The sequence below is a fragment of the Gambusia affinis genome, linkage group LG19 (genome assembly GCF_019740435.1).
Source record: "Gambusia affinis linkage group LG19, SWU_Gaff_1.0, whole genome shotgun sequence".
Classification (NCBI taxonomy): domain Eukaryota; kingdom Metazoa; phylum Chordata; class Actinopteri; order Cyprinodontiformes; family Poeciliidae; genus Gambusia; species Gambusia affinis.
The window spans coordinates 13,155,142-13,170,511 of NC_057886.1; the positions used below are offsets into that span (position 1 = coordinate 13,155,142).

Here is a 15,370-nt window from a genome sequence, read left to right on the forward strand (position 1 = left end):
TGTGGTTTACTCTTGATGTAAAGATAAATTTAAGCACAAAAGAGAAATACAAGATCAACCTTAAATGCAGTTAAGTTTGGCTCCGTTGTGAATCACGGGAACGGAGAACACACCTTCCAGGAAGCTCAGACTGTAATTTATGGAAGGGTATAAAAGATGGTACTGTACTGAAACCACTGTGCTTTTCTTTGGCTCTGCCCAGCGCTGCCTCATCAGATCCAAACCCTTCTAGCCCACGGTGCTCTCTAATTTCACCCATAGCAGCAGAAGCTTGGGCTGAAAAAGAGGAATCTGGCCCCCAAGTCCAGCAAACTATTCCCTTTTCCAGTCTGCCTCGTCTTCCAGCAACCGCAGATCGACAGCTCTATGGCCTGTAGTGGCCCAAAACTATGAGGGGTATTTTCGGCACTGTAATTTGAAGCACATATGGCGCGCGCACACACACATACACTCTCAACAACAGATCCACAGACGCAGCAAATACAAAGACATTGGAAGGTAGATCAAAAGATGCAGACGAGTGGAAGAAAGACAAACGCCCGCAAAGGCACGTGTCTCATTAGTATCAGGTCAGAATAAGTGAGTGAACAGCCTGAGAAGTTTTGTGGCTCTGACCAGGAACGTAGCACAGAGGCCTAAATACACAAAGTTGCAAAAGCAACTTATCTAAAGAGGCCAGTCGAGGGATGTTAAGGCAGGGCGGCTGCAACCGAGAGTAGAGGCTACAGAAACAGAAAAGGCTGTTCATTTGACATTTTCCCGTTCTCACACCGAGTGTGTTTTTAAATAAACAAGCCATTCAGAGATCTTAAGTGAATCTTTTTTTCCCTAATCCCAATAGTTTGAAAAATTTGGAAATATAATACATAAGATGGCTTTTCCAATAAGAAAAAAAGAAGGACTGCGGCTAAAAATAATAACAGGTCAAATAAAGACTTTTTCTTCTTCCAAAATAGAGCTCTCTACTGCGGAGAAACAGAAAAAGCATCCAGACAATTTTCTATCTTGTGTGCCAGCTTAGTAAAATTCAACAACCAAATTAGAGACAAAATATTTACTGCTCGTTTTCAGCAAGACTTTAATTTTCTTCTGTAATTCCATTTTCCATAAATACAGCAAGAGTAAGACTGTAATTAAGAACTTTAATTTCCCTACCTGGTGGTTGGAGAGGTAGTGGGGGGAGATCCACTTAGGGTTGAGTCAGAGCAGGCTGACTCAGTCAAAGAGCCTCTGAGTCAGGAACAAAATGTAGACTATCAATAATGTCCTTGCAGGTTTGATTCTAACCACAGGTAGTTTTAAAAAGTCTCCATTTTGTGGGATTTAGTTTTTATATGTTACCAACACAAGCTTCTGTGAACTCCATTGGGGTTTTATTTGATTGCCCAACAGAAGGCAGTGCATAATTGGGAAATAAAAGGAAAAGAATCAATGGTTTTCAAAACCTTTCAATAATAAAATAAAAAAAATAAAAAGTGTGGTGTTGATGTGCATTCAGCAAACATAGATATTTAGTATGAACATTTAAACATTTAACTGAAAACATGCCTGTCCAGTTAAAATGACAAGTCAGGTATCGAGAACATTACTTGGAGAAGCAGCTAATTGGTCCGTGGTAAGTGGTGGAGATGTAAAGATCCATCAGGTGAGAAAATTAGTCAAAACAGCAGCTGTTAGTTGTTTTAACAACAAACAGCTGTCAAGACAACAGAGGTACAAGTCCCGAGGTTTATTGAAGATTTTGCTAAAAGAAAGCCATTGCTGAAATAAACACATAGGAAACTCAATTAGAAAGCTGACAGAAAACACTTAGAGGACACAGCAGACACGTAGAAGGTGCTCTTGTCACATGAGGTCAAAATCGAGCTTTTGGTTAACATGCTAATCAATACGTAAGGTGGAAAATTTACACCATACACATTGTAAAAGATGGTGGTGGAAGAAACTCACAGGACAATTCAGAAAGAAAAGTTGCTAGAGGCTTTAAAAATATTTGGGGTTAAGGTAGAGTTTTACCTGTCCTCAGAATAATAACCTTAAACATACAGGCAGATCTACAATGGAATGATTTAGACCTAAGCATATGGTTCATAGTAAATGTCCCAATCAAAGTCCAGACCTAAATCCAATGAAGAATCTGTGGCAGTGCTTTCAATTAATTGTCCACAAAGTCTTTCCACTCAATCTTAGCCAATGCTACAAAGAATTGGCTGAGAGTCAAGATTGTCTACAGTGAAAACAAAATTTACATAATTATGTAAATACTGGGATTACTTACTAAACACATTGGAAGGAATCTTGAATCAGGTAAAATTCATTAACTGTGATTTAGCTCTTTAGTATAGAGACATTTTAAGCGAAATCTTTGACTTGCTTTAACAAGCTTCTGTTTTCTTGGGTTTCTGTTCTCCAGAACGACTTTCAGGAAGACTTGTGGCTTCTCTTGATGAGGACAACTAGTTGAAACTCATGTAATAAGCCAACCGGACCTCCCAGAATTGCTACAAAGTCAAATAGTTTGGCCCTTGCTATGGCCTTCTCATTTTTCTTTGTGGCCCTGCTGGCCTTTTTCCTGCCGTTTTTATACTTGCTGATCAAAATGCAAGTTGGAGAACGTGCTTTACAACTGTCCTCACATCAGGCACAAAGAAATACTTTAAGGAATCTTGCTGAAACCATTCAGCAAAAAGAGAAATGCTGTGTTCTGTCATGTTTTATAGTGTTCGGCAGCTTCATTGGTCTGTACAGTCAAATTACTGTACTCCTACATTTCAGCGTGTTAAGGTTTCGTCATCCGCACCCTGTTGACCACTCTTCAACAGATGGGGTGCTAATTGGAGCTGCTGTGGCTCTCCCATTCTCCAGAGACAGTTGCACATCTGAAAGCTGTCGGGGTGAGGCTCTTCCCAATCTGTTCTCCGGGGCCTTTAAAACCAAAACCTCTGACTGCTGGACATGATGCGTTTCAAAGTTTCAGAGAGATAGGGAAAAAAAGGAGGACCAGAGTAACCCTCTAATAACTTAAATCTGTGCCTCAACTTTTGAAGGTCTGAGGTGGTTAAGTCATATGCCGTGTGAAGAGGACAGTGGGTTGAATCACATCTGCACATCTTGGTTGTCTCTGCGGCAATGAGGGCGGAAGACTAAATCATGGAGTTTGGGGAGAAGAGAAAGCATTAAGATAGCGGAAAAGCAGTTCAAACTGGCTCTAAGGCTGTTTAGCAAACCAGCAGACTAAAGTAGCCATAGACTCTTTTTAGACAGACAAAGACCATTTGTGACAGGAAGGCAACCACAAAGCTTTTCATCTTCCCCAGCTACATTTCATAAGAGTAGAGCATCCAAACAAAGGTCTTTGGCTTTTCCCCTTTGCATGATCTCTTTAGATCTTCCAGCGTCATCTCACAGCTTTTTGGCCCACTGATTGGGATGGTTATGGAAGAGGGCTGACATGTCTGATGACCCATTTTTGTCTATTTGACCATAGACAAAAATGGTCAAATAGACAAATGATGATGATGTTCTGGATCATCATCCTACTGAAAGCCCAAAGACAGCACATCTTTAGTTTGATGTATGAGTTTGAATGACTGACCTTTAAAAATCAGAGTGATGGCATAGACTCCAAAGTTCCCAGAGAGAAACTGACCCACAGCATCACAGACTCACCACTGTACCAAACACTTGGCATGAGCCCAATGATTTCTTTGAGTGGTACATTCTCTCATTCTTCCCACTTCGTAAAGAGAATTGAGCCGTATGTCGTATTAATATTCTAACAAAACAAGTTATGACTCAACATCCAAAACTTTCCAAACGCTCTGATGCACAAAAAATATGGTAGAAATGAATAAAATGTACCAACTATTGCTGTGGGTGCCAATGTGGCAACTGGGATTTGTTAAACATAATTATTTGTTGTCTGAATACAGAATTTGTTTTAACTTATATGATCATAGAAAAACTAATAAAAAAGCCCACAAACAAATATGCAGAAACGATGCAAAGAAATCAAGGAAGTTGAGAAAACGTAACTGAGGGTTCCAATGGAACAAGCGTAGTGTACTTTTCCATACTTCCTTTCCTGAGTTTTTCCTATCTATGGTATTTTATTACACTCTGGACTGGATTTTCTAAGATTAAATACAGGTAACTCTGAATAAAACAGTTTGTGCTAATTCATAACTTAATTTCACAAAATGTAACAATGCAGGAGTTCAAGAACCTAGCAGTATACATTTTATCCACAATGCATCTAATTCACAACTCCTGAACTAAAATATTTGGGTTTATGACAAAATAGCTGAACAAGTGTCTTGCTGCATTTATTTTAATGTTAAATAAAAAAAAAAAGAGAGATTTAGAAATTGTAGAAGATTATGTCCTTTTACCCTGTCACCAGAAACAGTATGCAACTCATTCACCCTTTCAACAGTATCAAGTGATTTACATAAATGCTCATTTAAATTACACTGAATAATTTGTGAGGCAGAGTATTTCAAAGAAAAGCTTCAAAGTTCCCACTGCATGCTCAGACCACAGAGAGATCCGTTAACTAGCAGAAATCTTCACTAGGCTTCTCAGAGAGATCTCGAAAGTTTCAAAACAAATAAAGAACGCATGGTTGAGCGCACAGCATAAACAGATGAAAGAGTCCACACATGTACACAGAGCGTGAACACACAAATATGCTCCCCCTCTCATTGCCATACAAACTGAAGTGCCTCCCAGGTATTTCTGGGATGCGATATTTAATATGCTGTGGCATGCGGTGTTTTCGCAGGATTTCTCTTATTTACAAAACCAGAGAGCCCACGAGGCGGGCTGAGCATCCCAGTAATTAAAACACACTGGGAGGTCCACCACCAAAATGTGTGAGAATATTTGCTCTACGGTGAGCAGCCTCTCATGACACTTCTATTTCTTCTCCTCTCAGCTCTGAAACAACTCGACTGCTCTGCCTTCCTGCTGATGCTCGTTGTGATGGCAACCGTTGGCTCAGATGTGGGGGTCAGTGAGAGATTTACGTTGAGGGTAAAAAAAAAGAAAAAAAAGAGGAGTATTTGAGAAAGAGAAGTTCACACTGTATCAGAGAGGGGTGGGTACCGTGGGAAGTTGAGGGCAGGGACTCCACCATGTGTACCACATTCATAAATTAGAGCAAGATGAGTCACTGAGTGGCCAGTGGGAGCTCCCTATGATACTGTAAACACGTATAGTAGACACATCATGGGGAAAGAAAAACAACATTTGCTAATTGCTAATTCCTATTAGCGATGGGCATTAGTGATTAGCGTCATTCACCGCTATTGGTAAATGACCACTATATAGTCATTAACCAATAGCAGTAAATCACTAGTGGTGATTACACCCATACAACAGCGATTTTGAAAGGAAGGAGTTTTCTTATTAAGAGACAAAGAAGGTCATAACTCCTCCAATGATTTATCAAGGTCTGGTGGTCTTACCTGAACAGGTGTCAACTGGGCTCTGGGATCAAACACTCGCAACATCTTGTCCTACAGGAGAGGAAAGCAAGATTTAAAAACAAAAGAAAAGGGATGGAATGGGATATAAAAAAAAACAACTTTATACTAATGAGACATTGTTTATAATGAAAAAAAAAACATTTTTAATTAGTACCATTCATATGTAAAGGGATTGCTAGATATATTAAATGTCTAAGTCTCGGAGCTCAACAACCTTTCAAACATTACAGGATCACTTAAAATTTATTAGGGCTGTATTTGGCAGAATAAATTAAGAAGGTAGAAGAGGAAGGAAACCTAACCATGGTTTTCAAAATATTTCACAAATCCAATGTAATGTACATAGAAACATTTCCTCCATTTTTTAAATGGGAGGTTTATATGCAAGGGGCCTTATCATGGAAATGTCTGTATGGCAGGGAAATCATACATTATCCTTTTTGATACAGACAGAAACTTATCTGGTCAGAATGCAACTATCAGTCAAAACACAAACAGCTTTTCAACAAATAAAATTGAGTGACGCCAGCCAAATGTGTGTGTGATGAGGGTGCACCCTTAGCACAAGGCATGGCCTAATGCCAAGTCCTGAATCAAACTCTCACATGCCTCATGTTGGCATAAGCTATCACTGCTGCAAACAGACTTCTCCACCCCAAGGCAAACCAGGACCAAGAGATGTTACCATCATGATAGAAAACCACCACAATCTGACCACAAGTCTTTAATGCAGATATTAAAGACACTAAAGATTGGAACATACATTCTCAAGACCCTGCAAAGACCAAACTTTAATGTTTTCATATTATGGCCTCGTCTTAGTCGGTTATGAAGGGGGTCGTTGCTCAGTGGGTAGAGTCTACTTTCCTATCAAGTAACTGTTTTTAATTATACTTTTTTAGCTTTAGTTCAGTATTTCTCAATCCTAGTCATCAAGGACCACTGCCCTGCATATTTTAGATGTCTCTCTGCTCCAGCACTCCTGATTAAAATGATAGCATTACACCTACATGCCATCAAGTGTTGCAGATGCTTGTTAATCACCCAGACTGTCACAACTTGATATTGCAGATTCTTAATTGGTTTTCTCTGTGCTGTGTGTATTGTAAGCATATTAAAGGCACCACAGAAGCCTGACCCGACCATCGAGCAAATCAAATAAATTTTAAATAAGTCTAATCTCTAAAACATAGATGTTCTTTGTTCTACACGATGATTACTTTCATTCCCAGACCTGCATTTATAAAAAGATTCTGAAGTTAAGTTGAAATAATATAAGGAGCGAGCTGAGGAGTAAAAAGTTTAACATGTAAGAGAGGTCAGATAGCTTGTTTAAGATCGGGATTTTGAAATTGTCTTTTAGAAAATATGGAAGAAATTACAGACTTTTCAGTTGGCTATAGTATTTTCATGCAACCCAAATAAAAAACTAGAATATTAATGATGCATATTGAAAGTATTAACAAATGATCCCTCCTCATTAGTGTAACTCAAACAAAGAATGACAAAATTGCTCAGAGTTTAGTCATTTAATCAGCAAAAATCTCACTGATTCACCGTCGGCACATAAAATCCAGTGACCTCTCTGTGCCTTCACATGCCTTGACCCCAGTCTATTAAAACACACACACAGTCTCTGCCAAGGCAGCCAATCATAGGGAACTGTATGTGATTGAAAGGAAATGATGCCTAATGGGATCAGGCTGTGCAGGACGCGTGCGTCTGCAGCCGTGTCACTCAATACTGTTGAGTGACTATGATCACAGCCACCGCCTGACACATGGAGCTGATAGCAGGTAATGCTTCTAAGCACTTGGGCTCAACCATGCCACACCTAACATATACATGTCAAAGAGAATCAGGAGGCTGACTATAACACAGAAAACTCCACTTGGACACACTCAACAAGAATCATTGTGATTTCTATCCTGTTATCCTTCCACATAAAAACACATGTGGGAAGAATTTAAACAAGCTTTACCTTGTCTCCACTCTGATCCTTTCTGCAATTAAAAGATGCATATATTTGCAATTTTTGGCATCAATAGTAAACATTGGTATAGATAATGAACCACTTTTTTTTTTTGGTATCTGACTTGTCTTTGTCTTTGTCTGTGCAGCCCACCCACGAATATGATGCCCCCCAGGTCTGTCTTCAGGCCTCTGTGACCTTGGAGTAAGCTCCGGGCTCAGAGAGCAGTCCAGGAACAACACACAAACAAATCTCCTCCTCATGACCTTTGGGTAAGACTCCATCTGTTCTTTCCACCAACCTTTAGTTTACAATTCTAGTAAATTTATTTCTTGCAAACCCAATTAGAAACATTGAGACAGAGCACGGTGGATGGCGCACGGGTAAAGTGTGCAACCCTTATATAGAGGCCTCAGTACTAAATGCGGCCATCACAGGTTCAAGCCTGGTCCCGTCGACCTTTACCGCATGTCTTTCTCCTCTCTCATACCCTCCTTTTCTGTTATTTCCCTATTAAATAATAGGAAAAAGAGCCAAAAAACAAACAAATAAAACAATCGGACAAATTGTAGCTTAGAATGGTTCAGAAACAATAATCAAACTTTTACTTCACTGCAGACTTTCCTTCAATTATGCTTTGGAATAATTAAATACAAATGTACTTGCATAAAAATATAAATATAGCACAGATCTTCAGAACAGCCTGTTTTATACTACAAAGTCGATTTAATTTTAAAAAGAGCATAAATGATTACATGTCTAAAGTTTTGATGAGTTTTTTAAAATTCATCTCAGTTCTTAAATGCTAAAAGCTATGGCAGAAAATCATCTCTATTATGCACTAAGTATAATAGAGATGTTAGTGTTAATAACATAACATTATGGTAAATACTTTGCTAGGGATAGATTAGCTGTGGTTTCCCAGTTTTCTTGGGCATCTTACACAGGGGTGTACTTTTTTCCCTGAAGCTATTCCTAGATGCTGCGTTTCCCAGTTCTGGAGAGACGCAATGAAGAACTGTCCAAGCAGTATACACACTTTTCCAAAAGACATGAAACCAAAGACATCCAAAGAAAGTGTGACAAATCCAGAACAATAATTTCCAAAGCATTTCTTCCACAGATGTGCTAAAACACTCAAATAAATTAACAGTATTCTGTCCATGTCTGCTGCAGTTGACTGAGAATTTCAGTCACAGCCATGATCGTCGACAGGGCGCCCGGAGTTAAACGAGGAACACTTCAGTCTCTAGAACACACCAAGAACGCACAAATGAAAAGGGACAATGCAAATGCATGAGCACCTGATTATTGCAACCTTCATCCAACGCCATCACCTCCTGAACGTGTTAGATAAACTCTAAACAATAGCTCAAAAGAGTCAAAATTATTGTACTTTGTGATCCAAAATGCACACTGTGTTTTACAGAGGTGCATAGTAGTCAGCATTTTGGGTCTCATAATCAACCAAAGTGCTGCAGTGCAAACAACACACAAAGGAGGACAATATCTGGCTGTGCAAACACATTAATGAGGGGCTTTCATGAACAGAAGTGCTCACCAAACAACTGCATAAATGCACAGACTCAAACAAACAATCACTCTCTCTTATCCCTGTAACAATACCACACATGAAAAACACATACCACCTAAACTCATAAATGCACAGATGGGAGCCCTGCAAGGCCGTGTCTGGATTTGTGCGGGTGTGCTTATGCAGCAGCTGTTTAATCAAAGAGGCGGCGCGTCACTCTCAAGCTGCCGTTGATGAGTTTCACTGTGCACCGAACACACACAGACGCTGGGAATCTTCACCCAGCAGCGCTCTCCATCAGTCGCTGCGCTCGTCAAGCAGACGGCGCTGCCAGACTGCTGTTCCCAGTCTCCCGTGGTTACTCGGGTCAAAGCCTGCTGAGACTGTAGCTTCTTTATCAAGTATTCGTTACAGCATGGTGTTTGGACAGCAAAATAGTTGGTCCCGTTTGTCACTCACACTACCTGTAGCTGTGCCTGCACTTTACAGAATCTCTTTTTTTTTTCCACACATGTGCCATAAATACACCTTTCTTTCAGTCCAAATGAGGCCTGTCATGATTACTGCTCTTTGGGGATGGGGTATTCCCTTCATCTTCCCCCACCCAAGGCCCATGCACCGGTGTTTACCCTATAGAGGAGACGGGGATTGGACCCACATGTTGGCAAGCTCTATTTGCTTTAATAACTCCAATTGAAGGGAGTGAAAGCGGCCCTTTTAGTTAAATGACACCCGAGTTGAACATGGCTAAAAACTCAGAGGCCCCCCCAAACACACACACACACACACCCGCCCACGCACGCACATGCCCACCCTCACACACAAACGCTTTCTTCTCAGGTGTCTTGTTCTTACAGGCTGCATCAGTACTTGTAGCTCTGATTAGGATGATTATCCTGTCGGGAATGTCAAGGTTTGGACAAATCCTGTGATGGCTGGAGTAATTTGTTACTTGTCAGAAAGAGACAAACTAGGGGCAACCAACCAACAATCACACCTATTAAATAGGTGAACGTGGTACATTTCTGTGTCAAAGGTCATTTGTTCTCAAGGATGAGAAAGCATCATTGCACATGGTCTAACGTAGGATCCAGTGGCCTTGTACAAATTTTCCCATCAGCCACTGAGATTTCAGCAAACAACCAACACAAAGAGAAGGTCACTCTGGTTAGGTAAGAAGACATAAATCAAAGAACAAGCATGAATCTCAATAAAGTAGAATATCAATAAAAAAATTCTTTCAATAATTAAAATCACCCTACTACTCAAGCAGAAAGTCACTGAGACTCAACAAGCATTGTGAACCACAGAAGATCATTGCTAATCAAAAAAAATTAACCGAAAAAAACAACAACAATGTATTCAATTTTTGAACTAATTACTGAAAGAAAATAACTTTTCAATTATATTCTCCTTTACTGAGCAGTATCTTACATTACCACATTATACTTGTAGAACAATTGTAATAGCTTCTTTCTCTTTCTGTTAATTCACTATAACCTAATGGAAAGCTCATTAATATAAAGACAGTTTACAATGTTCAACATAAATATGTGTAAAACACTGAAGCTTTGCAACAGAAAAGTGTTTGATCAAGGAGGGCATTGATCAAACACTTTTCTGTTTGAAAATCTGTCTCATTGCTATCTGATCACAAGGTCAGATAGCAATGAGACAGATTTACAGTCCTGAGTGACTAAACCTTCACACACAGCCTGTTTCCATTAGTTTCTTAATTTCCAAGCAGTTTTCCAATCTCATTTAGGAAAATCTCCTCAGGCCCTTAGTAATGTCTTTGGCATTACCGCTTCACTGCTGTAACAAAACTGGTAATTAAAGTTTTTACATTGAACCGATATCAAAGTTTTTCCCTGTTTTCCTTTGAAAAAGTCTCAATAATTCCTAATCCAATGCTGAATGCCATTCCCACCCTCTTTTATGAGCTTCACCTTGTTGACATTTTGATTTAATTCTCCAAACTGAAAAGGGGTATATGATTCAGTGGCAGCATCTAGTGGTGACAACCTGTAACTGCAGCAAATGGCTCCTGGGACCAAATAAACCTCTTAATGAAAAACGATGTTGTTAAACATTTACTTTACTTTCTTTAAATGCTTAAGTTTTTCTCCCATTCATATCTTTGTGAGGTCACTCTTGTGCCAATCCTTGCAAAAACAAAACTGAAAATGTGTTGTGCAAAACGACTAAAGATTGGGCATTTAATGCAATGTATACCCTATAAAATTTAATTAAAAAGAAACGAACCTTTTAATGCAGAAATATATATAAATATATATATATACACAAAGTCTAGGAACTTCATTAGATAAGTGTGCACATGCTCAATCTAATACTTGGCTGAAGCATCTTTTAATGAATTAAAACATTCATCTTCTTAGGTTAAATTTCATTACAATGCTACATCTTCAAAAGCCACTAGCAAAAGTTTAGCAAACCAATCGTCAGGGAATCTCCAGACAACATATATTTTCTATCAGATTTAGGCAATGTCCCCATCTAAAAAATTAACAACTACAGGAGTTGTTCATTTGTTGACTTGGATGTGGATCTTGATTCACTAGGATGCTACACAAACCAAATCTGTCTTCATCTTTCAGTTTCTAATAAATACATTTTTGGTTTCAAAACTGATTGGTCTATAGTGCTGTTCCGTTAAATGTAATGAAAATCACTTTTACAAGACAATATAATAGTTCAATTCAAGAGAAGCAACATGACAGAATGATGTAGTATGTTTTCTGACCATAACTCAGGATAACAGTTATAGAGGTTTTAGGCAGGTATGGATATTTTCTTGTCAATCTTGTAACTCTGCACTCAAGTCCAAACATATGGCAAAGTAATGATAGTTGTCACATGTAGAAAACAGATTTCTCTGTAGCTGGTTCAGTGTTGCTAACGGCTTCTCGGTGGCCTCTTCGCTTTCAACATGTTAACATAAATTTTGGAAGAAAGTCACATTTTTATGTCCATGTTTTCCTATATATATTCTTTAACCTTGTCCTATTCATTACCATTACCTGTAGTTAACAAACTGATGTTATAAGTGAACTGAAAAGACTTTGCATAAACATTTGATGGTGTGTATCAAGGTCATTGTCATCTTTTTTTCATTTATTGCTTTTACGCATTTCCTCACAATTGCTTATTTTGCAGGATAAATGTTACACTGTAGGTAGAGCAAAGTTTTGAAATGATTTGTAATACTTTCCTTTTTAAAATCACATAATCTTGGAAAAGTTTTAGAAAGGTGTGCACAAATTCGAGAAAAAGAGAATGCCAAATGAACATTATCTCTTATAGAGTTAAGAAGGATACAAGACATTAAAAAATTAAATAAGTAGAAGAAAAGCCACACCCGGTCTCAAACATTAAGTATCAAAATCATCCTAAATGTTTCTGTGAAACTTTGTCTCTTTGCAAGATAAATTTTAAGAAATTAAGCAATGCTCATGTCTCCTGTTTAATCTTTGTGCACTGAGTTAGCCTCTCACCTTACTGGAGGAGGCAAGCAGGGAGCCGTCCCGCTTCCAACTGAGACTCTGCAACTGATCGCTGTGCTGCTCCAAGGCTGCAAACATAGACGACCAATTTAGGGTGAAAAGGAACAACACACATAACAAGATAAAGATCAGACAGGAAGAGAAAAAGCTTAGGAAAAAGAGGAAGCATGACAACTCAAACGATGAACAAAGAATGACAATAAACAGAGATGTGACAAAAAAAAACAACAACAATATACTAAAGACGTCACCACAGGAAAACAAGAAAAGATGAAGCCAAACAATTCAGAAAAGGACAAAGAGAGAGCGTATGACTTGCATAAAAATGTGTAAAAATTTTAAGCATTGATGTACAAAACACTGCTGTGTCAGAAGAGAGCACAGCACAGAGTGCAAGAAGTTTCTTTGTAACACCAAGAAACAAAAAGAAAAAAATAAAAGGGTGCTCCTATTAAGATTTTCTCTTCTTTTTTTTTTTTTTTTAAAGGAAGAACCTTATATTTTTGCCCCTTGACCACAAAACAACAACAAATGAAGGAAATGAAAGACTATGTGGAGGGAGCAGCTCATGAGATGCTGGATCAGCAGAGAGCAGCAGCCAGGTCAGCTGGCATGGGCAGGTGGAGGAGGTGTGCAGTGTTTGTGGTAGGGGAGGGAAGTATGGGGTGGGGGTGAATGAGGCCAGAGTACAGTGAGTGCATCCTGAGGCCAGCCTGAGGAGATTAGCCTCAGGACTGCGAAATAAAACATTACCTCTGCTGCTCCGGCACTTAGACAGAGCCACAGGGCTGTAAAATGTAGGCAGGTCAGTCAGACATTCTCCAGCAAAAGTAAAAAATAAAGCCAACCTACTGCTTCACTCCAGACCAAATACATATTTTTGCTACACATATAAACAACACGAACATGGCACAACGTAGACTTTAACTGACACAGACTCAAGACATGATATATAATGTACAACAAGACAAACTTTCTGAGACATGTAGTTTAATTTTGACAGGACACACACACTTAAATTATGCTAAAGCTTTCTGAACACAATTACCTGCAAGAGGCGCATCTTGCCTGCTGGTGTCCCAAATCAGAGGAGACTTAGCGGTTGCAACAACCAGCAGGCCCGAGGAGGTGGGATGGAAGCGCACAAGCTCGAGTCTGCCCTGACCTGGCTGTAGAGTCAGTTCAGGACTGCTGGGCTGCTCCTGCTCTGGGTCGCACAAACGCCACAGTTTCACCTGCACGTACAGGAGTGTCAGATGTGAGGATAATATCTCCTATGTGTTTTTACTGGCAATAGTCTTAGCACATGTTTGACATTCTTCTCCATCTGTGATGGAGAAGAATTCAAGTGAATTCTTGTCAAGGTTTTAATGCTGATTCATCGTCTTCTCAGTGTAGATAAAGCAGGTAGATGCGATGACTATTTATTTAACACAGGGAAACGTCAGATTCCCTGTGTTAAATCAGGGAATCTGATTTAACACAAGGTTTAATTATGAACTTTATGTTTAATGGCACTACGAAAAAACTATGACTCCGTTCAGATCAGACAAAGGCTGTACCATTACATCTATCAGGAGACAGACGGTCTCAGCAAGGTTTTAGGAAAGTTTTCCAAGGTGAATTAAAATACACTGAAGTCTTGATTGTGCATAATAGACCATAAGAGGTTCCTGATTTTTTGAGAACACAAAAAACCTTGTTAAGTCAGGAAAACAACATTTGGAAAAAAGGGAAATTGAAAAAATATTCTGGAGAATACTGAAGGGTAGGAAAGAGAGATATTGCAGGACATTGCAGAGCTTACCGTTTCATCCCCAGAGCAGGTTGCCAGGAGACACTCATCAAAGGGAGAAAAGTCCATATCAGTCACCAGATCTGAAGGAGGAAAGAAAACTCGAGTTAAAAAAATGGTATAGGTCCTATCTGTCAGGCTTTTATTTTTAGACACTGTTTGCACTCCTTTATTTTATAAAAACACAACATGTTCTTAACTCATTAAAAATAAGCTACACGGGACATCAGATATATTCCAAGTATAATTTTTGCAGAGAATGTGCTCTTTATGTGCCTTAAGATGCTAAATAACTCATACAGAATTGGTATTAATAAAAAGCACATTGTTTTTAAGCACTCACAAAATCTGAATAGTAATGACCCAGGTACTTAGTTGCATCACATCAAATTAAACAAAAACAGAGAAAAGTACCGGAATGGCAGGAGATGTGGGTGACCGTCCATTGGTCATCTGAAGGGCTGACTGAGGTGAGGCCCACCATCCCACCACCTAGAGAGACATGCAGCACATAAAACCTGGCAGAAACCACATCATAAAACCCATTTACTGATACCAAAGAAATGTTTGTGAGGCCTGAACACTGCCTGAAAAAAATTAATCCTACCTCTTTAGCCATTACACATCTTGTCATGTTACACCCAAAAACTTCAATGTGATTAACCAACACAAAATAGTATTATAGTTATTTACTGGAAAGAAAGAGATAGAAACTAGAGTGGAATAAGAGCATCTAGGAACATAGATTTTCAGATCTCTATTCTTTTTCAAGGGTATATTTTATATTAGCTTTTGTTAATCTGAAAATGTGTTTATTTTTATTTCAATGTAAGCAACTTTTTTTCATTTTACAAAAATATGGGAAAAACTGAAGCAATTCTGTTTTGTGTTTAGTTTGCATCAAATATTTTTAATAATCAAAAGAATATTTTATGTGCTCTTAAAGGGAGTTTAGACTTATTTTTTGTTCTTAATATGCACGCAAAACAATTCCTTTTCATTTTACAATGTGTAGCTTCTTTTTTCCACATATAAGCAAGGCAATCTTAATTTTAA

General features: G+C 38.8%; 1 protein-coding gene across 1 annotated transcript in view; it reads right to left on the reverse strand.

Annotated features, from left to right (window-relative positions):
* LOC122821768 (mitochondrial import inner membrane translocase subunit TIM16-like) overlaps nucleotides 1-15,370 on the reverse strand; it is a 111,399-nt gene that overhangs the window by 94,066 nt on the left and 1,963 nt on the right. Inside the window, exons 4-8 of the mRNA XM_044099967.1 lie at nucleotides 14,729-14,806; nucleotides 14,327-14,397; nucleotides 13,568-13,754; nucleotides 12,511-12,587; nucleotides 5,469-5,519 (exon numbers count right to left, since the gene is read on the reverse strand). Of these exons, the coding sequence (XP_043955902.1) occupies nucleotides 5,469-5,519; nucleotides 12,511-12,587; nucleotides 13,568-13,754; nucleotides 14,327-14,397; nucleotides 14,729-14,806 (464 nt within the window). The remainder of the gene's footprint in view (nucleotides 1-5,468; nucleotides 5,520-12,510; nucleotides 12,588-13,567; nucleotides 13,755-14,326; nucleotides 14,398-14,728; nucleotides 14,807-15,370) is intronic.